Consider the following 26,913-nt stretch of genomic DNA (forward strand, 5'->3'; position numbering starts at 1 on the left):
TTGCAAGATCTCACAACTATGTAGCAAGACCGTTTTGCCTAATGTAGTAAGAAAATTACTGTAGCGCTCACACGGGAGAGGGCTGTCCTCACACCTGACTTGAAATTCTTTCCTGATTATCCTGGCAGGAATGGAACGGAACGGAATGGAATAGAACAGAACAGTACAGAATAGAATAGCATTGTTGTTAAGGGCATTGTCCAAACGCCTCTTAAACACTCACATTTCTGGGGCATGGACCACCTCTCTAGGAAGTCTGATCCAGGGTTTGACCGCACTCTTGGTAAAGAAATGCTTCCTAACGTCTAGTCTAAACCTTCTGTGGTGGAGCTTTGAACCATTCCCATGTGTACTTTTGTTGGATCCCAGGGAGAAGAAATCAGCTCCCCCTCTCTACTTCCTCTTCTCAGGAAGATGCAGAGAGCAACAAAGTCACCCCTTAGCCGTCTTTTGTCCAAACTAGACAAGCCCAGAGTGCTCAGTGGCTCCTCACAGGGCATTCCTTCCAGCCCTTCACCGGCTTTGTTGCTGTTTTCTGGACACAATTGAGGACCTTTTTTTACTAGATGATAATCATAGGTAATTGCTTATGAACTATTCATTAAGGACAGTTATTGTATTTGATATTTATTAAATACCAGATGGTTGGATTTTGCTGTTAATTTTGCAGGTATAGTTTAATGATCTGTACAGAACTAGTGTGTTGGACAATTGGTTGTGTGGAAAGTAAGTTCAAAGAAGATAGATCTGTTCTCTCACTTTATAGCAACAGATCACCTTTAGATAACTCACCTAGAGTTGCCCAAAATTTGTTTCATGGATGCAGGCTCAGACAGAAGATGCTGCCAAGCATTTTGCAACAATAAGTAACGAAAGGTGCCATTGATGAAATAATTTGTGATTTTTCACCTGGAGTTTGAGGTGTTTAATATATTATTTGGAATGTACATTTCCATAGAGAATTAGCACATATATATATGGCCTTTGAATGAGTAGCATGTTTGTGGGAGACTATTTATTTTGTCAACAATCCTCATTTTATGTCACTCTCAAATCTGTCTTTAGGGCAGAAGTCATTTGGGCAGAAGACAAATAAGCACAGCTACGGAATCTGAGCAGCCGGTCTGTAGGCAATGTGTGGAGGCCAGCAGGCTGCACAACGCAGGTGCAGAAGGAGTGTACAGGTTGGAAAGGTGAGATGAAGCTTCTTTTCTTTGTAAACATGCTCAACTGGCTGCTGGTAATGATACTTGCTTGTCCTGCTACCAGCAACACCATGTCCAGTGTCAGCCAAGAGCTAACAAATTGGGTAGGAAGAAAACAATGGATTTCTTGAAATACAGATAGCTTTTAACTGTCTGTGAATAAAAAAGGAGTCAACAATGCCTACTTTCCCAAAGCACTTGAATCTGTAAATTAAGGTGTGCATAAGAGTGCGAGTATTATTATTTATTTAAGAGCTCTCACATTTCCCTTTGCTTCTTCTCTTCCTCTTCCCCCATTTACTTGTTTGCTGGGAAGATGCTATTTGCATTCATGAATATGTGTCCAAAGTGGGAGGCAACAGGAGGATGTGGAATATAAGATTGGTTGTGAGAGTGAACAGGAGCAGGGAGGAGAGGGGTGTGGTGCGGGGGCAAGGTAAGGGAATAGACTATAAAAAGTGTAGGAAAGGTTAGCAAGAGGGGAATAAGATTAGGTTTCTTTTGTGATTAAAAATTTCTGATCCTAAAACATTACCAGGTCTTTGTTTTGGGGATTTTTTTTTAACAGGCATATTTTAAAACTCTTAGTTATGTGTTTAACACAAGCAATAAAAGTTTTGAACAGCTATGGTAAGAAAAGTTTTAAAAATTTTTCTGGGATTTAGTGGTCAAAGCAGTGATATGATTCACATTTTTAGCATTCTGACTGAAATCAAATTCAGTCTACTGTTGATGCTATTTTTTCATTTGTGCCATGTTTTAGTCTGTACCTTTTTGCCTCTGGCCATTCCTTCCCTGGGAGTGGGTTGGAAGTGCTTGGTGCCTGGCTGCAGGGCTGTGCAGAACTCCCCCTGACCTGGACCCACCACCACCACTGCGGGTACTGCAGGCTCCAGATGAGCAGTCTCTTACACGTCGGTAAATGCTGAGAATGGGTACTGGTGCATCTTAGTAGCAAAATATCAACTAAATAGGAAGTCAAAATCAGATACTTCAGGAAGAATAAAAACAGTTGTAATAAGTGACTTTAGTGGAAAACATAGTTATCATGGAAGATGTAAACAAAATAACCCTCTTAACTCATGTCCCAAGAACGCATTTGAACTGACAAAAACATTTGAGACATGGTAGTAATGAGAATAAACTCATTCTGTGATGAAGGTGCTGCTCAATTATTATAAGACCAAACAAACACTTCTGTCTAAAATTGTTTGCCATATTATTCCTCCATAAAAACTGTCTTTCCTGTGTTGAAATATTTATTTTCCTTTTTATGTCTGAAAGCCCTTCCTGTAATTTTTCTCTTTGTGACTCCTTCACTTGTTTTATTTCGCCCTCTGATTCCTGGCACTGGCTCTTTTGAATGCTGTCTCTTTATGACTTTATTCATTACCTAGCTCTGGAAATACACTGACTACTGTAACTCCATTAATTTCTTTGCATATCATTTATGTGAGATGAAATGCACAGTATAGTAATACAAATAACTGTTCTGGCTGTAATTCCCACTGAAATCAGCACTGGCCTCTCTCTTTAATGATCAGGGCTTTGTGTTTTACATATCCATAAGAGGAAAGGCTGATTTATACTCATGTTGTTCCCAAATGTAGACAACTAGACTTGTTCAAGGTTTCTGAACAAGATAATATAGACAATGGTGTTTCTAAATGATGGAAACAATACTGATTCTCTTTGGTAAAGAGCCATGTAGCTGTTTTCTAGATTCCTACCATCTTGAATGCACAGTTAAGTGTTTAGCAGTACTTTCTTTGGCTTTGTGGAATATTGAAAATTAAATTAAATTGTATGAGAGAGAGTTTCTCTCTGATGTTAGCTGAAAGCCATGCTCGTGCATGCTGTCTTTTGAAGCTGTGTCTACTAAAAGAGCAAACCTCATCATGTATTATTGTTAGTAAATATGTATCTTGGACTGCTCTGACACCTTTGAAGGATGGATGACCATTTCTTTTACTTTCCTTTAATTATTTTTGTTTTGTTTGAGACTAAGGTGCACTTGGTTTACTCTACTAGCGTCTGGGTCTTAGAGATGGATGGTGTTGATATTTGCACTACAAGCATCCTTTTTTGTGGGGGAGATCTACAAGGGAGATTGTAGCCCAGCTCTCTGCTATGTAGGCGTGTTTGTTGCCTGTGCTATAACTTCTTGCAACATGTAACAGTGACAGGACAGAGTTCACCTCTCACAGAATTTGCACATGCTTGGAATTTTTTTCTTATTCTGTATTTGAAAGATTTTCTGTGTTTGTACTTCCTGTTAAGTGCTAGACTCTCACAGGTAGTGTTGCAAATAGCTGCAGAGTAATCCAGCACCTTATTAGATGAAATCAGGAGCCTTGAAATTTGCTTGCTTGCCTTATTTTACTAAATGTTTCCTATCCAAGAATATTTTTTTAAATTAGGTCAGTTGCTTGTAAGTGATCTCTAAAGGGGGAAGATAGAGCATTTGGTTATTCTTCCTTAGCAGCAGCAGCATCTTTTGAGTCTGTGCCAGATGCAAGAAAAGCACTCTGGACTATCACTCTGACTGCCCTGCTGTCCTGGGAAGGATTTCAGCCTCTTCTCCTCTGATTCTGAGTGAAGGGAAGGCTTCTGGGACAAATAACACCCACTTTCATCCCTCATTGCTAGGTCCTTATGGAGGTTCTTCCAGAGTGACTCTATAGAAGGTCCACCCTGAACTTCCAAAGACAGACTGCCTTTGTATAAGTGACTGGTTTTATTTTCCTAAAGCTCTTTTTGGGAGTACAATGGGTCTGATATAGAATTGTTCCCTTTCTAACATGTTTACTTGGTCATTGCATAGGATTGTGCTTAGCAAATGGAATGAGCAGTGTTGGAATAAAAATGCTGTGGAAGACGTCATCATGCTTTGGTTGAGCCATGATGGGGTACTTGAAATGTACACATCTCATACCTTCCCATTGTCAGAGCTGGGTTTCACAGAGACTCAGTAGAGAATAAGCCGCAGCTCAGAGAAATACAAGGATTCCCAGTTAAAAGATCCACCTGATTTCCGACATGCAGGGCATCAATTAAAACCTACTATTTTTAGGTGCAATGTTAAAGTACAGTTCTGTTAAGAAAACTTCCCTTGTGAACCACCAAGGTAGACCTTGGGTCCATTTTCTATTATTTATTTCCACTTTTGGACAGTTCTCCAGTTTGCACAGAAGAAAAATCAGTTTCCTTTCCATCCTTTCCACCTCTGTGCAAACTGCAGGTGGGGAGGACGAGGAAGGGCTGGTGCTTCCGTCCTTGGGCTACAACATGAGCCCTGCCCAGTATGGTGTGGGCAGTGGGGTCGACACCAGCAGAGTCACTGCAGACAGAGGAGGTGCTTGGTGGTTCCTTTGCCAGGATGTGATGCTGCATGAGGGGCTGTGGAAGCTTTCGTGGTCACCGCTTATTAAACATTTCTGATGCCGACGCAGGAGAAGGGTGAGTTCTAACTCACTGCTCCAAAGGCTGGGTGTCTCCACGGGACTGAAAGGTGCAAAAGCAAGAGTTTTATTTTACTGAGTTACTAAGTCACTAAGCTGCTGGGAGATATGACTGCGTACAAGCAGACAAAGCAGATCTGCTGATTAGACAGATAGTTTACAGCTTATTTGATCAGTATAAGTTGCCAGTTGAAACAGAAAAAAATCAAAAAATAATTAAGTACAGTGCCTAATGCAGCCCCCTCCCCAGTTCCTCATTAAGCTCATCAGTAGAACAGACAGCAGTGCTGGTGACTGCTTTGTCTAATCTATAATGCCACACCGTATTTATTGAATAACATATCTATTTATCATTCAGTGGTCTTCATCACTGACATTTTGAATTTGATAATCAAAAGTGTCCTTACATCTTTAAATCTCATTTGGAAGGAGAGCCACAGCCAAAATGCTAATGAGCTTACCTTAATTGCAAACATTGAGCACCGATAAGAATGAAACTCCATCCTCTGTTCTAAGAAGTTCTTACGTGTTTCCTACTTACACTGCTTTTTATCTGATTCTCCTTCACTTCTGTTCTAAGGCAGATTAATAGGCACCTGAACAGACAAATAACAGTACTACATCTCCTTCACACCCTTTTGACAGACTTTTGAAATTGCAAAATATTTTTGGAAAATTATTATTGGAAAAAAGATTACTGAATGATCAGGCGGACAGCAATTTTTCATGCTGGAACAAACTGTTCCCCAGCACTCACATGAATACATTTGTAACTTGTACTTAAATGCTGATGGGACATTTTTTAGAATGTGATAAGTGTGAAATAGCCTGTAGTTTTATCAGTCCTGGTTGCTGCCCACTCCTGCTAAAAAAAGTTTTATTGTGATCATTAAGTTGCAGGTAGGCAGTGCCTCTGGACTGTAAAATAGGAATGTTAGTGTGCAGTGATGAAAGCAAACTTTGCTCAACACCTGTCTATATATATTGCAGGTTTCAGTGGCTGCCCAGTTGATCCGTTCACTCTGTTGTCTGGGAATAAAGACGTGGTAAGTAAGAACAACTAAGACTGAGTTTTCTTCTTCTTTGAACTTGTTTAGCTTGCAAATCTGAAGTTCTGCTTTTGCAACTTAAGGAATGGCAACAGAGAGCTAACGCAGGGAACTTTAGTGGCATATGAAATGCCATCCACTTGTTAGCATTTTCACCTTGTTTTCTTTCAACTGCATTTATGTTTTAAGGAAGTGACAAAAAAGTAGTTCTGAAAACAAACTGTGCTTTTTTTCCTGTGAACATCTAGGTTTATTTTTATGGAATATGATAAAGAAAAAATGCATTTTGTTAGCAGCTGCCCCCCCAAAAAAAAAAAAATAAAAACAACCCAGCCAGAAATAACTGCCTGTAGCAAAAGAAAGTATTATTTTAACTATTATTTGGGTTGAAAAGAAGTGAGATTTTAAGTCACAATAATCAGTGGTATTGGATACTGGAAAATGTGTAGGATAGTATTAATGAAACATTGGAAGGGAATACGGTCAGTTCGCGTGTTAGCATAGATCTTGTGTAAAGTCTGTGTTCCTCACCACGGCCGTGTCAGGCTATTCTTGATGGAAACATTTTCTTATGCTAATTTGGTTTGATACACGGAGGTAAAAGGAATACATTAGTCTAATGTAGTTTGCTCAACTAATGTGGCAGTGGGCAGAAATCAGCTGGTTTCTCAGTAACTTTTATTATCAGCTCTTCCACTAGATCAGTAAGTCTTTTCAATGTCATTACTTTTTCCTCTCTCTATTCTTTACTGCATGTTTTGTCTTTGGGAGGGGGTAGATCTGTTCTATTTCCTTGTTGGTGGGGTTTTTAATTTCCTTGTTGCTTTATTCTGAAAAAGCAATTGTTTTATTTAAACACCTAGTAGGCATTTCAAGTAGTTCACTGATATTTTCTGGCTCTGGCTCCTCAGTGGTAGTTTCCAGTGCTTTTCTTAGTTGTGAACTCAAAAATTAATATTTGGGATTTGTTCTCTCTCTGCACTTCCTTAGAAATTAGTTCTCTTTGCTGTTTTGTTTCATGTGATTTTTTTCAGTTTTGCTGTGTGTTAGATTCAGGCTTGTGAGCAATGAATTTCAGGAATCCATAGGGATAAACAGCGAATACAATGCTCTTTTTTTGTAGTTTTCAAATATCTTTTTTTTCTTTTTCTACTACATGAGTTGAAAGTTTACATCCTGGTTAAGCCTGCTAACTTATTCAAAGAAAAAGCCCCAGGGAAGTGGCTGGTGCCAGAGAAAAGAGAAGACTTGCTCCTAGTAAGGTTGAATCACTGAGGGTGTTTATTTAGTTGTTACTGGTTCTGTTGCACCTGGGGCTTTGCAGCTGCCATGGAACAGGTTCTGGGGCAAAACTATCAGCTGATGTAAAACTATTGAATGAATTTGTGCTGGCTAAGGATCTTTCTTTTTCTGTCTCTACATAATGTGCTTCTATGTTGGAAATTACATATTTTGAGGGGAAAAAGACAATATTTTTTCAAACTTTATACAAGAAAGGTTGCCATGTAGCTTGGTATTTACTCTTATGAAGTATGTATGGTAAATATTCATATTTACTAAGTCATGTAGTCGGATATCAGATTAGCTGATAAATCCCTTTTAACATAAAAACTGTAGCTCTATGGTGAATGATAAGGAAGTGATGTATTTTTGTAGAAAACTGAGAGAGAAGGAGGGGGAGGGAGAGAGAGAAAACGGAGAAAGCTTGGCTGAACCCACAACCTTACATTGAGCTGCTTAAGCAATCTGTAGATAGCTTAAGCAGTATGCATGGTCACGTTGGCAGTTCTTGCAGTTATTACCAGTTAATTTAAAAAATACTGCTATTTTCTTCAGTACTTTTTATTTCATGTTGGTTTGACCGGGTCTGTTCCCCAGGATTGAGATTTCTTTAAGGTTTACTAATTCGTAGCTCTTATTTCAGGCACAAGGTGGCCTTTCGATGAGCTGTCATGGGTGGAGAGGTACGAACAATACCACCTGGGCACATGCAAGTGGTAGTTCATTTTCTCTGTGGTAAATCCAGCAAAACAAATACATCGACAACTGTTTCTAATTTAAATCTGCAAAGCACCAAGAGTGCAGCCCTGCAACAGAGGCAAAGCTGTTACAGCCCAGTGAGTCACTGAGGAATGCAATATAGGGCAACTGTGTGACACCTAGTGTTGCTCAGATAATTCCCCAGGGACTTTAACTCTTTGAAATGCTGCAGTGAGAGAGTCAGTATGGGTATAAAAAACATCAGAGACCACTTGGCTCTGAGTTTTTCCTCCCTCACAGTTTATTTTAAAATTTGAATGCCATTGGTTATTTCCATCTATCTCCCTCTTAAGAGGGAGAAGGTTCAGTTTCTTTTGAAGTTAGAAAGGATGTCACACATAGTTAGCATTTCCCAAAGACAAGGAAAGACTATACTTACAACGAAAGAAGCACACATGATGGTGTGAGAGGATTTGCCACAAGGTTCACCAAAACGGACTGGATTACAGTTTGTGCAGGCATTAGTTTTCAGACCTTTGCAATATGCATAGCATATTGTGACCTGCCACTTTCGGCAGGAAATTAGCTCCCATTTCAGCACAGCTCCAAACAGGAGGATATCCAAAGTGCCGATGTGAATCCGGATGTGAGCTCCATGACTTCACCCTGGGTGCAGGCACCCTGGCTGGTGTCCTGCCAGCCAAGAAGGGAACAAGATGCACATCACTGAGACACCTGGGCTGGCACAGGGGTGAGCAGAGCTCATCACTCCAGCACCTCATCCAGCAATTGTGGACCTGGACCTGTGCGTCCAGCTGAACGCAGCAAGTTTTTTCAGTGTGTGCTGTCATCGGCCCATTCTCTAACATGTTCCTTTGCAGCATGGTTGTCTTTGGTGTCCAAAAGTAAACCACTAATAGGGCTTTCATTGTCATTTATATCTTGCATCAAGGATGTTGGTCTTTTACCCAGCACCTGACGTCAGCCTTTCCAAAGGCACATGTGAGCTGCCAGGGAGCAATGCAGTCAGCTTTGTCACCCCACTGCTCTGCAGCACACACATCTTCTGCTGAGTGTTTTCTCAAGACGTTAATGCTTGTATTTGGGCCAAGGAAGAATTCTTTGAAGGGAAAACTGTAGAATGTAGATTAGCCTTGTAGCACAGCAGTTAATTAACAGCAAGTAGCTGTGAGCAGGACTCCAGCAAATAGTATCAGGTGTCTCTAAACTTCTCAGCTGTTCCTTTTAACAAGAGTCAGGATCTGGAAAAAGATGACAGCTTTGGTAGTGCTTCAAGGATCTAGATGGTTTTGCTTTCATCACTCCTTGATACCACTCACACAGAATGGGCTGTTCTAGTTAAACCTCTGTAAATCCAAATGCTTGAGGAAATGCTGTAAAGACTTTCAGTATTCAAATCTACCTTCTCAAATCAGAGGTTGACTAGGGCTCATATGAATAACTTTACATACATACCTATACAAAAACTTCCTCCACAGAGGTGATCAACTCTCATTCTACGACATTTAATCACATAAAGCAAACCCCATAATAATACATGACGTACCTGTGGGATCCTGAGCACCTCAGGAATATGGGAGATGCTTATGAAAAAACTCTCTGCTGAATTCTTGAATGAGTTTATTGAGGAGACACGAGGCTGTTTATCTGGTGGTTTTCAAGCTCCTGTTTCTTCAGTGAATGCATCAGTTCAGTTTCCATTAAGTAATCATGCAGGCTGAATCCTTCACTTCCATACTGAGTGTAAGAGAAGAACTGTAGAAGTACTGATGGCATCTCTAGGAATAGCAGTGTCCAGCATATTCTGTGTCTTCATGGTTGGAATATATTGTCAATACAATTTCACATCTGACTTCCCAGTGCACTTTCATGACTGCATTTCACTCAAGAAGAACTTGTGTAGAGCAGTTATTTTTTTAATAGCTCTTTAAATGCTGAACATGTATAAATGAAACTCGTTTAACAAGGCGGAGGTGTTCTGACATGGGTGGAGTTGGTGGTTGTTTTGACCTGGGTGAAAATGCGAGAATTTGCTTCAAGCAAATGGAAACCCTTGTTGAAACAAGCAAGAGTGACTTTCATCTGTTCTAAGATCTTTGTGTATCTTGGGAGCTGCTATAGTTCTTACACCACAGATAAAGAATGTGTAAAAGCATAGATTTTGGTAATGGAATTGTAGAATAACTTTTCCTGCTAATGTGGAAGGAGAGATACTCTTTTCTTTGTGGAGTGCCAGCAAACAATACCCTCCTCTGTTACAGTAAGACATGAGTGATTTTGTCTGTGACCTTTTCTTTCCCAGGTAAAGGAAGAGGATGTGTGGCTTACTGATGTGGGCAGGGACAAAACATTTTCACCATCAGCTACATAAAGGATTATGATTAAATGAATGATTAATTATACTCCCTTAGAGTGGCTGCTATTTGCAGCTGAACCTTGTTTACGGGAGCATGATACCAACTCTGAGTTTTGGAGGCTGGGCACAGGGGCTTTGTTTATGAGGAACATAGGAAGCAAATTTGCTCACCGGTGTTTCAGACGCGTGTGTGCCAGATGTGGTGGCTGTGAGGCAGCTTTGCCAGCAGCACTGACTGACTTGTGTGGCAGAGAAGGTGGAAGAGACAGATCTGAAGGTGAGGCTTTCCTGGGTAGGGTTCACTTCTCCCATCCTTTCCACTGAGTTTTGGATGTGCTGACTGAGTTCACCAACAAGCCTAGAAAGATAGAATTGTTGTGTATATTGACTTGTCTCTCCATGGTCACCTTCCCCCTCTTTCATGTCCTTCCCTCTGGCTTCCAACATGGGTGAAGTAAATAGGTAGGACTCTTCTAGGCTTTGCCTTCTCTTGTGCCTGAGCTAGGGTCTGTTACGGCTGCTTGAACTGGTGCTGGCAGGATTTGCCCATGTGATGTCTTATTTTTTAAGTTATTATTTGTTAATATTCCGGTACATGTCAAATGTGTTCAAAAGGGGTCAGGAAGGATGAGGTTCAGGGGGAGACCCTACACGATATGGGTGAGATGGACCTTGCTCCACTAGCTCATCTTCATTTACAGCATCAGCTGTGAGTTACAGGCAAATATAGACCTGCAAATGGTCACTGATCTCTAACTGTGCTCTTGTCCAGGCATTCAGCAAGCATCCTTCTGGAGCTTGAAACCCTGGGCTCTTCCTCCACCTTGTCCAGGGTTCTCCTCTCTGTGCTTCCATGGGAATGAAGCAGTAAAGGCAACAAGAACATTGTGTTCATCTTACATGACCCAAACTAAGCAGCGTTTAGGGAAGAACTTTTTTGCTAAGGTCGATGTATTGAATTACCAGTTTGGTAAAGGCAGTTTCTTAAATCTAGATGGTAGAAGAAAGTAAAACAGTTCTCTGACTTCTTCCTGAAAGGAGCTGAAATTAATTTAAGAGAAGAAATGCCTACTGTTTGGAAAGCAGAGGAATCTTTGCTTTCATGACAGTTAAAAGTGTATGAAAATACAGATGTGAGATGGAAAGAATTTTTTTAGTTTTGTACACAAAAAAATAAACAGTGATTTAAAAAATAATTGAGAAATCAATTTCAGAAATTAAGGAATAATTCATAAAGATTAGTAAAAAGTTGCGTTCAAAGGCAAATTGCTTATATTCCATTTCCATCTCCTTTGTTCTTAATGTTAATCATATCTCCCACATACCCTGTTGTAAAGTTGAATATAGACTGCACACGCATTTTAATCAACACTACTTTATTAGTCACAGATCATGGCTCCCTGGCCTGAGGTAGAAAAGCCTGAAACCAATAACTATATTGGGGACTCTTCCAAACAAAACCAGAACATGGCTGGGAAAGAAGGAGAAAACCACAAAGGTAACATGTGCTCACCAGTGAGTTATAGAGGTATATAAGTTTTGGGGATCTTTGGAGAGGATGGAAAGTAATTAAACAATTTTTTACGTGCTCTATTTCAGCAGGCAATGTGGCTTCACTTGGAAATAAAGGGGAAATTCAACCTGCATTTTCCACAATAGCCTTGATAGATGAGACAAGGCCGGAGGAAGAGGACCCATGGGCTCTGCCGGAACTGCAGGACACTGGGGTCAAGTGGTCAGGTAGCCATTTCTCCACAAATAAATCACCTGCATTTTTTTCCCACCACTTCTTCTCTCGGCTTCTCCAAGAGTTAATGGGGATCTTATACTTAGTCAGTTAAGAAGGATCTGGAAATCATGCTGCTTACCTTCCTGAAAACACAAAGAGATATATGGAAAACAGTCCAACACTAATATGGTTTTATATCCAGGCTCTTGTTGGTCTTTCTTTACTCGGTAGGATGACTATAAAATGAAGGGTCAATCGCAAATTTTATGAGGCTTTTGTCACATACCAAAAAACTTATTTTCTGGTGGTAAAATTAAGTAAACAAAATACCTGCTTCTGCAGTTAAAATGTGATTAAGAACATTCTTTTGGATTTAATCATGCATTGAAGTCACAGCTCTGTCTTTGTCTCCATAGTCTCTGCTTGTGTGCTAGAGTGTTCCAGAGAACATTTCAAGCAAGTCCTTTATGCATAATGTATTTGTTTTGCAGAATTGGATAGAAAAGGAAAAATCATTCGTGTACTCTACGGGATAGGGAAGTTCATTATGCTACTTGGATTACTCTACATGTTTGTGTGTTCTCTGGATGTTCTGAGCTCTGCTTTCCAACTGGTAGGAGGTATGAAAATGTCTAAAATATTAAGAATAAACTGAATAAGACAGGAAATTTCATCTGAGCAACTTAGTTACAACTCTCACTCTTCAAGAACATTCTTCATATATGTTGAGATACAGATTGAGGAGTAGCTCTGACTGAAGACTGACCTTCATTTGTTTGGAAGGGCCTTTCTTTCTCAAATTCCAAAGAGCTGTTGATGTAGCGGTTATTGGCCCTGATTTCTTAGTAGCTTCCTGTTACTTTACTGACAGTTTACATGGATAGATCTGTGCATAAATCTGTCACATGTGAAAGACATTTCAACAAGTTGAAATACAAAAACTGTGCTCTTGACCAAAGCATCCAGCACTGAAATATCCTCCAAAACTATCAAAGATGAGAACTATTGTAATGTATTTTTTGCATTTGCCAATCTTCAAGGGTTGAATTCGGATGAGGGGTTCAGGAGTGGTTATCATATGAGTTTCTGTGGAAATATTTTGGATTTTTGGAAACACAGAAAGCTACAGGGACAGAATTAATCAGTATTATTAAAAGAGTTTTCCTTGAAGCAGTAATCAAAAATACCAAGTAATAGCATTTAAATCTATGCATATGTGGTTTTTGAGCTACAGTCTTTCCTCTGATGGTAATGGTTTTATATGCTTCTCTGCAGAGTTCAGTAAAGCTTGTTTAGTCACTGAAATTAGAAAATATAAAGTATTCTCTAACAACTGAGAAGCTGAGAGTTCAGGACCTAAATTTGGATCCTTGGGCTGCATCACCTTGTGCTTTTTTTGACCAGCAAGCATGGCTATATATGTATCAATCAAACGGGTTGAATGATCTTTAATTAAACACTCCGATAATTTCTGTAGACTTTACCTTGCACTTCCCTCACTCCAAGAATATATTTTTTGTAGGTAAAGCAGCAGGGGACATATTTAAAGATGATTCAGTGCTGTCTAATCCTGTCGCGGGATTGGTGATTGGAGTTCTGGTGACTGTTATGGTCCAGAGCTCCAGTACTTCCTCATCCATCATAGTCAGCATGGTGTCCTCCACATGTAAGTCTCCTTACAGTATCTTCCTACAGATCACTCAGGAATCTTGTCTGGGGTGCAAACATTCCCACCCGCATTCAAGTTGTGGAAGCTTTGGGTGTAAGAATAGAGACTGCAGGAAGAGCTTTTCACAGCTGTTGCCTTGATATAAAATAAAATTTTAAAAATTAATAATGATAGTATTAATAGTAGTAGCAATACTAGTAGTACTAGTAATAATAGTAAGACCAAAACTGCCATGAAAATCATTGGACCCCCTGGGCACTGAATGCCCTAATTTTGAAATTATCTGCATAATTTTCTAATGTTAGGCAGTTACTAAACTTCATCTGTTTCTGTGGCATCATTTCTAAATTCTGCAGTAAGTAGGCAAATGCCTGGGAAAGAAGAGACTTTATCTTACTCTGGCCCTCTAATATGTGGTGAAAAGGGATAACCACGGGCTGCAGTTTCAGTCAGGACTATAGGAGTGTCATGTTCCCATGGCATTTGATTAAAGCAAACATTTGGATCACAGCACCTAATCCCAGTGACAATAAGGGAAGTCACGGAATCAGTGACATTAATAGAAATCTTCACTGAAGCATACAGCTTGCTGATGATCTGATTTTCTCATTCAATGCTTCCTTTTCTGCTTCCAGTGCTAACTGTTCGATCAGCTATTCCAATCATTATGGGAGCAAACATTGGCACCTCAGTTACAAACACAATTGTGGCACTCATGCAAGCTGGGGACAGGAATGAATTTAGAAGGTATTGTACTTAAACACTACTCCTGAAAAGTTGTTTCTTCCTTCTTTGTAGGTTTTCTTCCATTTTCCCTATCACTACTACAGCCATTCAACCTTTCTAGTTAGGAAAGTCACAAGCATGGCCATGGCAAAGGTACAATGCTGCCTATATATGTGACTTCATTACTTGAAGAAAAGCATATTGGGTTCCTGTAAAAGTTTTGTGGGTTTGTAAGGATCCACCATTTTTAATAATCTTACACAAGGATAAATTTTCAGCTGCTCCCACTATACCACCCACCTTTTATTATGTCTTAGTTATTGGAGGGCTGTATAAGAAGTTAATGTTACATTATTTTGGTCTAGTCTCCTTAAACAAGATTTCGATATTGAAGGTTTTTCAAGTCTACAGTAAGCAAGATCTGGTAACTGCAGAGAAATTATGTGTTCTGGCTGTCAAACACATAAAGTGACAGCTTTCAGACCACCACTTGACATTGCCACTGAGAGAGCTTTTGGCTTGCTGGAGATGGGCAGTAAACTTGGTAGGGATATGAGACTTTGGTACCTTGTCATCTGTGGCATACTGGACATATGAAATACTCTTTGCCAAAGTCTCTGAGGGGAGAGCTGTGTCTCCTCAGGCTTTAGAGGAGAAGATGGAAGGGAGCTGTACACCAATGGCTTGCAGGAACACATGAGAGGGCCGCAAAGCTCTCTTGCCCCAGGAGTCAGGGAGAACAGGTCCCAGAGGAAATGACTGGCTGAGGAATAAAAATGTGCCAAAAATGGGTGAGAGACAAAACAAATGTAGGCTCTACAGCCACTTCTTTTTTCAGATAAGTACTCTTGACAGCATTGTGTTAAGGATCTCTTTTGCCTTTTCTAGTTTTTCTTGTTTTACTCACCGGGCTGGGTCTTCAATTGGTCAACAGCTTGGAGACAACTTAATGCTCCATATCCAAGTAGCCATCTCCTGTGACCCTGGAAATGAAATGATTCCCACCTTGAAATGGGCTTCATCCCCACTACTATGATTTCATATCTAACTGATGTTGTACATATTTTATCTAATTAAAAGCAATCCTGGTTTTTAATTTCTTTTTGCAGGGCCTTTGCTGGGGCAACAATCCATGATTTCTTTAACTGGCTTGCTGTGTTTGCACTGTTGCCCATTGAAGTTATTTCTGGCTATCTTTACCATCTCACCAATGTTATAGTTGAGTCCTTTCATCTTGAAAGTGGTGAAGATGCCCCTGAGCTACTAAAAGTTATCACAGACCCCTTTACAAAGCTCATCATTGAGGTAAGCTCTTTCTCCCTTCAAGCAAGCTGCTTACTTGGTTCAGTCACAGCTAATCAAAACGCTCTGAATATGAGAAGGGTTCCCATTTCTTTTTCTCTGTCCTTGGCTTAAAGCTCATTATCAGATGAATTCTCCTTTTTATTCACATTTCATAAAACCCCAGCTCTATAGTTCCTGTTTCTATTTCCCCCACATTTCACCTTAATGATGACAGACATAGCTAGGAGGAAGGAGAAGGCAGGTGAGGACAAATACAGCCATGTGAGATGGATGGGAAGGCAGCCTGTTGCCTAGATATTGGCAGACAGTACTAGCTGAGACAACCTGGCACAGCCAGAAAATCAGTGTAGGACCTGACATAATCACGTGCATCTAGAGGCCAGGGGGAAAGAACACATCTTCTAAAATGGCAGTAAATACAATCAGGCAGTTGATTAAACAGAAAGGGAGAGATGAAGTGGTGGATGATTTGGGGAGAATGAGACACAGTATTTGTGCGTGTAGAGTTGTGCCTTTTTGTCAGAGTAAACCCCCTCCTACATGTTGGGCAGCTCCAGCATTAGAGATGATCATGCAGGTTTATCATGGTGGGATTCCAAAGGGGGTTGTTTGAGTAGAGCTGAACAGAAGTTTGTGATGCAAGTTGGAATAATGCATTTTTAAATTTTTTCTTCTTCTTTTTTTTTTTTTTTTAAGCTTGATAAATCAGTAATAAATGCAATTGCTACTAATGATGAATCAGCAAAAAACAAAAGCCTGGTCAAAGTCTGGTGTGTAACTGAAACCAATGTGGTGAGTATTATGCTAAATTAATTGTCAGGTACCTCAGGAAGTGTATTACTGATCTGTAGCTGACAATCCTTATCGTAATACTGTGAACTTAGATTTTTAAATGATGGGGTTTTTTTCAGCAGAAAAAGAATGAAAACAATTTAAGGTAGTTTTTCCTCCACTTAAACAAAGGATGGTCACCAGTGGTGACCTTGACCCGGCTACTTTTGGTACCACACAGGCCCTCACTTATCAGTACTGCTGGTTTGGAGCCAAGTCTTTCATTTCTTTCATACACACAAATGTCTTTAAACTGCAATACTACTGACTCCCTGAAAGTGGAAAAAATCTGCAACATAGGCCAAAGAAAAGATCTTTTTGAACACCATTTATCTACTGATCTAATAAGTTTTAGTTTTACATATATTAGGGTGATCTGGTGGTAGCTGGTTACTTGCAGCTTTCTTGGAAAACTGCCCTTGGAGAAAGCCTCTGTGGGGCTGTGCCCTGTTGTTCACCTAAACAGCACTGCAGCTTGGAGGAATCTCTTGCCCAGATTGACACCTATGAGTATTTTGATAAACTGTGGAGCTGAGTGTTTGGTTTGCATTGTTCAGCTAACTAGTAATTAGAGCATAAAATATCCTTTGATTCTCTAATTAAAGTTATTAATTGTACTTGTTGTCATGTATAGAAAAGTAATTCCTGAAGTCCTGAGGCAGAAGATACTTAAGGACACAGAGTGGAGGTTGAAATGAAGTGGCCAGCTCCTATTGAATGACAGTCTGGATGGCCAGTGAAATGCTAGCTAGGGAGATAGTGCCAGGAGCAGAGCTGTGCTCATCTGAAACTCTGCTCAGGTTACACTGCTGAGTGGGTGTTTCACCTCAGGGGGGCAGGGGGCTTGGGCAGCTGCCCTGCTGTCAGACCCCAGCCCGTGCTGAGCCTCCAAGTCCTACAGAGGACAAGAAACTACTCTATGTGGAAAGTGTAGGCTGAAGGAAATATTTATTTCTATATACATGGTTTTGTATTGTGTTTGTCTATATTTTGGCTGTGTACCTACCGCTCAAGGATAAAGTCAAACTACAAAAACATATGAACCCCACAACAGTTTGACTTGAACTTGGTGGGGAAACATGTTAAAAGCAAAACATAAACATTTTGATCCAATGCAGCTGCTTTGAAACTCAGATGTTTGAAAAAAATTCAGGAAGGTGAGAAAAAAGATTGTGCTGTGTTTGTAAAGGCTGACATGATGGGGAGGCTGGAGCCCTGGTGCGGGGGCACTAGATCCACTCCCATCTTTGCCCACCTGCATCAGCTGGAAGGTGTTGAGAATGCAGGTGTCTGTAGGCAGTACCCAGCAATGATTTCTTGTTCTCCATTTCTACAAAAGAAAACACTCAAACACGTTTGAAAGATACCTGCTGTTTAGCAGCATGGTTCAGAGTCCATTTGGCTGTTAGTTGCTCTCGTGTGGAAGTACAGCTCACTCAACGAACTCTTCCTTAGTCTGCATAAGAACTTATGGACTTGGTGTCAGAATGTAGTATGTCTGGGCTAGGAGTCCTTATAAGGAAGGTTTTAATGTGATATAAATAGAAATTTAGGTTCAGCTCCATAATAATAATGCAAATCATAGTTCTTGTAATTAGCTCTTAGATAGCATTTGAACATTAAAAGGAAAGTAGTAGCAGCACTTCTGTTTCTACAGACAGGGAAACTGAGGCACAGGAAGGCAGCGCGAGCAGCTTGTGCTCATCCAACAAAAAAGGCTGTACTAGTATTGTAGCATTCTGAATCACAGCCCTGGTGTAGTACTCACCAGACCATTAACTGCTGTTGAGATGACAGTAAAGAGGTCTTTCTTTGACCAAGCAAGCTGTGGTGCTGCCTGGAAAAGGAATGTCACTGTCTTGCAACTGCAGCCTTATATGAACCCCACTCCACTAACTGTCATCAGCAGTTAAGGTTCTTAACTATTAATGACTTGGTGCTATGGTTATTACAATGTAGAAGATTTTGGGGATATTTTAATCTTTAAATGTTGTACTAATTGGCTTGGGTAACAGCACAATGATTTATTTCAAGAATGCAAAAGTTTCACCTTGACATTAATGTGGTGCCAGCTTACAAATCTGCCCTTAGTTGATGAATCCTTGGTTGTAGTAAAAATCTAACACTTTATATGAGCTCTAAATAAAGGGTTGTAAATGACTGAACTATCTACTCTGTCTGGCAATCTTTAGACACTGCAGAATGTCACAGTTCCATTTCCAGAAAACTGCACATCTCCTGACTTTTGCTGGACTGACAGAAACATGACATGGACTCTCAAGAATGTAACAGAAACAAACTATATCACTAAATGTAAGTAGTAGAATTCTTTCTTCTATGGTAATATCTTTACATATGTATATAGCTTTTTGATGGTGTTAACAGACCACTTCAGAGGTGTATCAGGAAGCCCTTGCCTGCGTACGGACGCATGGTACTGGTGCAGGTGTTGTCCGAGGAGCCTGTGCTCTGTTACAGCAGCTGGAGTTACCGGCATCATCACGGTATCTGGCTGCAGATGGATCTCTTTCCATGCTTCCTGATATCAGTAATTGAGGTCTTCAGTATCATGTCACCCTCGCTGTTCAGATGGCTTGGAGCTATGGTTACTTTGCTGTAATGGTTTCTTGGATATCTCCATCCCTATGCATGCCCTGCAGGAGTTTCAATGGCCCTTCTCAGGCATGCAGCCACCTCTGGGAAAACCTGACTCACCATCAAGCTTGGAGCACCTCAAAACTTCCTCCTGCCATTGTACTTGGTCACTCAGCTCCTGCCTGCCCTGTCGGGGTGCCTGCTGTGTGTTTTATAAGCATGTCCATACAAGAGCTTCTCCCACCCCACTCAGACATGGCTTTTGTGGAGCAAGGGAGGTGGCATTTTCCCTCTTTGCATCAACCTCTCAAGCTGTGTGTGTTTTGGTCCCATTTTCTAAGGGATATGTATGAAAACCAGGGCTGGGCTTAGTTAGGATCACAAGCAAAAATGTGGCTAGGCTAATTAAATTTCCATTTCTTTTTCAGGCCAACATCTCTTTGTAAACTCAGACCTGCCTGATCTTGCCATCGGTCTTATCCTTCTGGCTTTGTCCCTGCTTGTTCTGTGCTCCTGTTTGATAATGATCGTTAAGCTATTAAACTCTGTGCTTAAAGGACAAGTGGCGAGTGTTATCAAGAAGACAATCAACACTGGTAATTATCTGCTTTTCCTGAGGATTTTTTTCAGGAATGAAAAGGACACTGAACACATTTATTGATATTTCCCATTCTGGCAGATAGCATAAAATAGTTTAAAGAAAATAGTATTGAATGAAAATCTCCCCCACCTCCCCCAACATTTTTTCTCCCAAGCATATTTTTTTCTTTCTTTTAAAAATGTAATAGTGAATGGCTTGATTGAGAAATGCAGCAGATTAACAGCATCAGAGACCAAAGTCCAGGCTCGGTTTCTTGATGTATAATCATTAGCTGTTAGAAATGTAATGTTCCCATCCTCAAAAGATAGCACTGAAGTGCTGACTGTGATTGCCAGTTCTGGCACAGAGCCTCCATGTTCTTTCCAAAGCAAGTTGACAAAAGTTTGTAGTAATTAATGATCTTGTCCTGTTCCACTGCCTAACCCTCTCTTCAGTAGGATAAGGCAGCTTTCAATAGTGGTATTTTCTGTCTTGCCCTGTGCTCTCCAGGTTTTTTTTCTGCTTGGATCCACTGAGTGCAAATGTTGGAGGTTTTTTCGCTTGGCTGCTTTTCCTGCATACTCTCTTGAATGCAGAGATTAGAACCTGTAGCAGAGAAAAGAAGTCCTGGAATGGATCCCAGGCTATGGCTGAGGAGAAGGTTCACAGAAATGGGGAAGGCAACAAAGTGGTCCCCAAGCTCTCTTCTATTCTCCTTGACAAAGAATATGGTCTGAATTAAAAACAAGGGGGAGAAAGTAAACAGCTGCCAGTTACCATTTATTTCATTTCTGAGCTGCTCGGTGTTCCTCTGTGCCTTCCCAACTGATTAAGTTCTCACTTCTCAGCTCACTCATACATCTGCAGACTGCAGGGGACCATTGTGCCTAGTTTTTCTAATCAGCGTTTTTAGTTTTCTTTGCAAGAGTTAACAAGTAAATTTTTCGGAGATGATCTGCTTGAAACTAGTTAGAACAAACCACCTGATTTTCTAAGGATGCTCCTCAGAGCTTTCTGAAGATCTGATTCATGCAGCAGGTGCCTGGTTGCTGAAACCAAGACTCTCAAGACACTTAGAGGATTTTGTGTTGACCTCTGCAAAAACATTTCTGATACCTAATTGCATTACAACATATATGCTACCCTTGGTTAGGACAAATGTCTGCCTAGTCTAGTACACATCTCAAAGTGCATCCAGTGGTGGAAGGCTGGAGAAGGAGTGCAGCTAACAGAATAAATCAGAGTAGTAGGACTGACTCTGACCCCAAATTGTCATTTAAGAGAAAATAGGCAAAAAATATATCTATATTTTGAGTGCTTAATAGTCTTCACTGGTGTGTTACTGTTACACAGAGCATTCCGTTATGCTAACAACAGTGTTCTCCCTCTATTCTTTTAGATTTCCCATTTCCTTTTACTTGGTTAGCTGGATACCTGGCTATGCTTGCAGGGGCTGGTATGACCTTCGTTGTCCAAAGTAGTTCTGTTTTCACATCTGCTATTACACCCCTTGTTGGTAAGTTGTCAATACTGTGTTCTATATCCCCATGTTTTGTCTTCTCCGTTGTCCTGAAGCCAACTCAATCCTACTTCTTTTCTCACAGGCATTGGCGTTATAAGCATTGAGCGCTCTTATCCCCTTACCTTAGGAGCTAACATTGGCACAACCACGACAGCTATACTTGCGGCTTTAGCAAGTCCAGGGAGCACATTAAAATATTCACTACAGGTCAGTATAAACCAATGCTTCCTTGACTTCATTTAGAAGTTGCAACCTTTCTGAAGAAAAACCTGGCAAAATTTGATCTGATGCAATTATGCCATGGATGTCATGCCTGATTTTGTGTGTACTGTTATTGACAGCTCATTCATTTCAACTGCTAAAGCAAAAAGGTTGTTAAACATTCCCAGAATGTCAGTATACAGTTAAATCTTGCTTTCATGAATTGGCTTGATCTGAGTGAATTAATTCAGAACTGAGACAGGGTGGGCCACTTGACCCCTGAGCGTGGGTTCTCTGCAGCTTGGAATTCAGTGCCCATGTATCTGACAACCTTCTTAGGGTTACTGATTTCTGTAAGCTCTCTTCTCAGGACCCTGACTCAGTTCATGCAGTGTACAGGGACTCCTGTAACCTAACTGAAGGCTGCACAACCCTTAAGCTGGCAAGCTCTCTGTCTGTCCAAGGTTGCAGTGAGCATCATGTATTTTTCTCATTGTAAATGTAATCTCAGTGGATTTTATTGAATTTCTTGTTGCCTCAAACTGTTTGAAAATAGGCAGCTTGGCTTTGGCCTTCCATTTTCCACCTGGTAAAGAACCTGGCAGCAGATCACATTTGAATTAACATTCTACATCAAAGAGGGAAAAGATAATGACGTTTCCTTTGTGAATAAGACAAATGTTTTTTATGAGCCCAAATAAATCAAGAAAATTAGTGAAGCCATTTTATTGTCCTCAGGCATGATAGAACAGATGTAATCATGAGAAGATGCTATCTTGATAAAGCTCAGATTTCATGATAACATGCTGGTTTTATAATGCACTTTAAAAATAAACTTCTGTACTTTCATATTTACTTTGGTCTGATAACAGTTATAGAATGAAGATAAGGTGAGAAAGGAATGTACTGTTTTGTTCAGTATATGCTTATTCTGTCTAAGCAATTTCTGAAAGCTTTAGCGAGAGGATGTCTCTTGATGCTTATTTTTTTTAAAAAAAATTGAAATATGTGAATCGAATGATTATAATGACCCAGACAAAGTCCTATTCCAGGAACCTCCTCAGTGCCCTATAAACTTATAGCTAATTTTTGTAAAATCCAGGTCTGTATCATTAAAAATTTTAAATAGCCTCTGTGTAATATCTAATTTACACTTCCCATATTTTCACTAAAAATTATGGATGCAGAACCCAACAATGAACAATTCTCACATAGTTCCTATGCCTTACTAACAACAGAACTGTTTGCTGAGACCTGTTTGGTGTTTCAGCTTTGTTTCTGATGGACTCCATTTCTTGCACTTGGAAGCTGCATTTTAAGACTTCTCCATCTGCAGGGGGATCCGACATCCGCTCTAGGCTTGGCTTGTGTTTGTAGGCAGTGATCTTTGCAATGTGTGAGGCATAACTGAGTCCTTGTTTTGTGCTAGGAAAGGCCCTGCAGTGAAATAGCATGAAAGACAAGAAACAACAGTAGGGAGTAAGGAAAGGGAAACTATGGAGTCTGAGTGCCGCCGGAAGTTATTAAAATGTCAGTAGGAGCATTTTAAAAGCCTTTTGGCTAATGAACTTCTCAAATGTTTTTGCTTTCAGATTGCCCTGTGCCACTTTTTCTTCAACGTCTCTGGGATTATTCTGTTTTACCCAATACCTTATACCCGGCTGCCAATACGCATGGCCAAGACCTTGGGAAATACAACAGCCCAGTACAGATGGTTTGCTATATTTTATCTTCTAGTCTGCTTCTTTCTTTTGCCTTTGTTTGTATTTGGTCTGTCACTGGCAGGGTGGCCAGTCCTTTTGGGTGTTTGCCTTCCCCTATTCGCTCTTTTTATTGCTGTGGTTGTAATTAATGTTATGCAGAAAAGGCGACCACATTCGCTGCCTGAAAAGCTCCAAAACTGGGATTTCCTACCCATCTGGATGCACTCCCTAGAGCCCTGGGACAACATAATTATGGCTTCAATCGCCTTTTGTGGGAAACACTGCTGTGGCTTCTGCAAGTGTTGCAAAGTCAATGCTGAACAGGAAGGTGCCAAAGACAAGCAACTAAAAACTACAGAGGTTTATGAAAACACCATAGCAATGGCTGATGAAGAAAGAGGTGGAAGAAGAGCACCAGCTGCAGCTTCTGTTGACAAAACAGTCACAAACAACACAGCCTTATAGTAGTGGATCAACCCATATTAGCAGAAATACAGCATAGGACAGTCAGGCTCTTCAAAAATACCTTGGACTGTGCACTGAGGACAGAGTGAACATTTTGTTAGGTTTCTGAAACCAGTGATACATCACTCATCAAGGAATGGAGTCAAACAAGCTTGACAGAGTCCCTAGAAAATCTGTGCTCGGTTGCAAAGCTAATGACAGATTTGCTCACAGAGGATCTACTATGAGGTACCTTCCTCCAGTGCTATCAGTAGCAAACAAAAGAAATCCTGCTGTAGTCCCATGAAGAGAGAGATGAAAGGAGTGGTAATCAATTCAAACTTAAAAAACAAACAAACAATGCACTTGTAGAACAGCCTATCTAATCTACCGACTTATTCAGCAGAAGTTATTTTATAATACCTAAAAAGCTCTGGAAATTAAAAAAAAAAAAGGAAAAAAAGATAAAAAGGGGAATCCTAATGTTTTCATTGGTCTATTTGCAGTGGTCAAAATGGAAAACAGTTTTCCTAGAGTGGACAAAATCTATTCTATATGCCTGAAGGAAAATGAAATGCTGGGATATCCTTCAGAAGCTCTTGGAATCCTGCTCTGGCGTAAGGGTGTACATAAGCCCATTTGAAGCCCTCTATGTCTCCTTTAACACTGGGAACAGAAGTGATAATCTTTTGTTATCTCAAGCTAAAGGTCATGAAAGTAATTGCTGCTCCCTCTGTACTGTGTTTAGAGGCATCGAGTGGCTACCAAAGGTCTTGATTGACTCAGGATGTGGTTGTGTTGCCATTCCTCCCTCTAGATGGTCCTCTTCAATCCTGTTCACCATGTAATTCCACAACCAGAGGAATGGTGCAGAAGGAAGGACAAGTGACCAGTGTAGGGGAGGAGACAGCTGCCCCAGTCTGGGCTGATGACAGATCTGTGTTCAGCTGTGGCCTGAGCCACAAAATGAGTTTTCAGAGTAGTGGTGAAGACTGGCTTTAGAGCTACAAAAGAGGGAACCTGTACAGCAGATTATGGCTAGCACGGGACATATGGTAATGTTTACTGGAGAGAAAGGGGTGTTCACCATCCCTTTGTGCTCTGAACCACCCTCCTTGGAAATAATGTGAATTTTACTGGCAGTTGTATGTAGCAATACAAATCCCACATAAAATCCATAACTAATCTAGTCACTATCATGTGTAGCAAATCCATAGGTAGAGTAATACTTGGTGGGAAGCTGCTTATGCTCAAATTTTACCATTACTGATGTTTTAGTAATGCTTGGGAGGTTGTTCTGAATCATGGGCTGACAAGGCATAATTTCAATGTCAGGAAAAGAGCATTTCAAAGATGCACTGAGTACTTCTACTGGCCTTCAATTGCTCAGATATTAGTGAGTATGGGGTAATACCTGAAGTCCAATCAGTAATGTTAGAACAAATAGGTGATTCAGTGTAGGCCAAGAGTCATTTAGAGCCAGTTTAAGTGGCTGAGTTTTAATTTAAATCTGTAATGGAAACACTGAGAAGACCCTTAGTGTGATGTAGCCACTCAGTGCTGCTAGAATACATTTATTTCAGAATGGCTGTTTTCTGCAGAGCTTGGAATTCAGTAGGTTTAATTTGGCTATTAGGTAAATACATACATTTTAGAAGTGAAAATTGTTTTCATTTACTTTTTTAAACTGACATTCAAACTGGCAAACTATGTTGCTGAAAATGTGTTTGCAAACTGCATCCACATTGAGATTCCAACTGTTTCTGTAATTGTGAACCAGTGACAAAACGCTTAGAATCTGAGTGAATTTTAAAAATATATACTTTTGGTATAGTTCTGCTCTTTTGGAGTGTAGTAGCAAACAGCAGAGCTATGTCAAACTATTCTTTCAAAAGTTATTTTCCTTGTTCTTCATGGAGTTGAAAAGAATTTTGTCAACATCTTATTTTTAAAGTTGAATTTTGATATTTTCAATAATTCTTCTTCATTTTATTCTCACAATTCTGGATGCTTTTAGAGTCTGTTTCTTTAAATCCCTGTGTGCATTTCCTATGCCTTGTTTCTTTGGGAAAAACATGAGAAAAATACTCAGAATTCTTTCCAAGTTATCTCAAGTTTCCATTGACCACCCATTGAAAGAGGAAACATTTTAGTCTACTTTTACTCATTTCTTAAACACCATGCACCTTATTTTGCATCTTGAAGCATAGCCATCAAGAACAGTGATAATAACTGTGAGAAAGTGATTCTTACAAAAGAATCGGGATAATAATTGTCAGACATATCAGTACTTTATGGTTCCTCATTGTAACGTTTCCCCTATGATCTCTTCTTGCTCCAAGCCATGTTGTTCCATTGTGTTAAGCAGATTCCAACAAATATTTCTGTTTTTCACTTGACAGCACAATATGTCTTGGTATATTTCCCCCCTTACTCTTACTAAAAGATATTTACACTTTATTTATAATTGTTGGAGTGTACAGAATTTTTCATAAGTTATAGAGAAAAAGGCTCATGATTGTGTTATATATTACGTATTTGAAAACTATGCAATGTTTATCTATAAAAATGTAAAAAGGAACTACTGTATATTTTGTAATATAACTTTTCAAATCGTTTGTAACTGTGTATACTGCATATTATGGAGGCTGTTGGCTCCATCAGCAGGTTACTTAAAGATTGTTAGCAATGCAGAGACAGATTTCTTAAAGTAAAGGTGTAAAAAAACTACATACTTTCATAATATGGCTTAACACACAAGGATATTGAACTCTACTTTTCTAAAAGATGTGAATTTTCTGTAATGAGAAATTTTGGAAATACAATGTTTCTAAAATACTTTTTTAAACTCTTAAACACTATCTTTTATTTGTTTTGAGGACAGGATATGACTTTATACTTTGTCATGAATATTCATCTTGTCTGTCCTCATTGAATGTAAAAATAAAGAGAAGTTTTAAGAAAAATAAGATCTTTTCATAATATCTGTTTATATACATATCATGGAAGCCTACAGAAAAATAAGTATGCAGGCAAGTTCTAGCCTGAGCTGATGCAATGTGCAAGAAATGAGGTTATCATCAAGCACTAAAGAAAAGCTCCTGTGTGTCCAATATTTTCATATGAATGAGAGATTTTCATATGAAGAAAAATAAACAGAATTGCTCAGTGCAATTGTGTGTGTCAAGATATTTTCTGGCAGGTTGCTGCAGACTGTCCTCAGTGAAGGCAAGCATGGGAGAGCAAAGCCAGTGCTATTATGGTAACAGGGTGCATGATGAGTTATAACAAATGATCTCTATCACTGCACTAAACTCAGGTTCTCCCTGTTTTCTCTGGCAAACAGAGTGTTTCCAAAATGCTCCTTATAGCCTGTGATGTCTGACTTATAACTGGGAAAAAAATATCTATCTTACTCTTTTTTTTAGTCTCACACATGACCTATGGAGCTTAAAATTAAGCAGACAGAGAGAAATAAAAAGTACTCCTTAAATGCTTTAGAGATTATTAAAAATGACATTAGACTTCCTAACTAT

General features: G+C 39.8%; 1 protein-coding gene across 5 annotated transcripts; it reads left to right on the forward strand.

Moving 5' to 3' along the window:
- The first annotated feature begins 218 nt into the window (after positions 1-218).
- SLC34A2 (solute carrier family 34 member 2) lies at positions 219-26,337 on the forward strand. 5 transcript variants are annotated; one of them, XM_027686658.1, is made up of 15 exons: positions 219-283; positions 1,066-1,193; positions 5,657-5,712; positions 11,456-11,570; positions 11,672-11,812; positions 12,293-12,421; positions 13,324-13,467; positions 14,106-14,217; positions 15,306-15,501; positions 16,198-16,293; positions 18,525-18,645; positions 19,356-19,523; positions 20,907-21,023; positions 21,112-21,236; positions 22,823-26,337. In XM_027686658.1, exons 4-15 carry the CDS (start codon positions 11,465-11,467, stop codon positions 23,396-23,398), a joined length of 2,031 nt encoding a protein of 676 aa, XP_027542459.1. In that variant the 5' UTR covers positions 219-283; positions 1,066-1,193; positions 5,657-5,712; positions 11,456-11,464; the 3' UTR covers positions 23,399-26,337. The 5 variants fall into 5 exon arrangements, with proteins under 5 accessions (XP_027542459.1, XP_027542458.1, XP_027542456.1 ...); XM_027686657.1 differs by lacking the exons at positions 219-283; positions 1,066-1,193 and adding an exon at positions 5,483-5,566; XM_027686655.1 differs by lacking the exons at positions 219-283; positions 1,066-1,193 and having other exon boundaries at positions 5,578-5,712.
- Positions 26,338-26,913: the final 576 nt, after the last annotated feature.

This window comes from Neopelma chrysocephalum, unplaced genomic scaffold, assembly GCF_003984885.1.
Source record: "Neopelma chrysocephalum unplaced genomic scaffold, ASM398488v2 Primary Assembly neopelma1_71, whole genome shotgun sequence".
In the NCBI taxonomy this organism is placed as follows: Eukaryota; Metazoa; Chordata; class Aves; order Passeriformes; family Pipridae; genus Neopelma; species Neopelma chrysocephalum.

Coding starts and splice junctions, on each gene's coding strand:
- SLC34A2 (XM_027686655.1), top strand. CDS start 5,614: ATGAAAGCAAACTTTGCTCAACACCTGTCTATATATATTGCAGGTTTC. Junction 12,422..13,323: donor TGCTTTCCAACTGGTAGGAG/GTATGAAAATGT, acceptor TATTTTTTGTAG/GTAAAGCAGCAGGGGACATA. Junction 19,524..20,906: donor CAAGAAGACAATCAACACTG/GTAATTATCTGC, acceptor CTATTCTTTTAG/ATTTCCCATTTCCTTTTACT.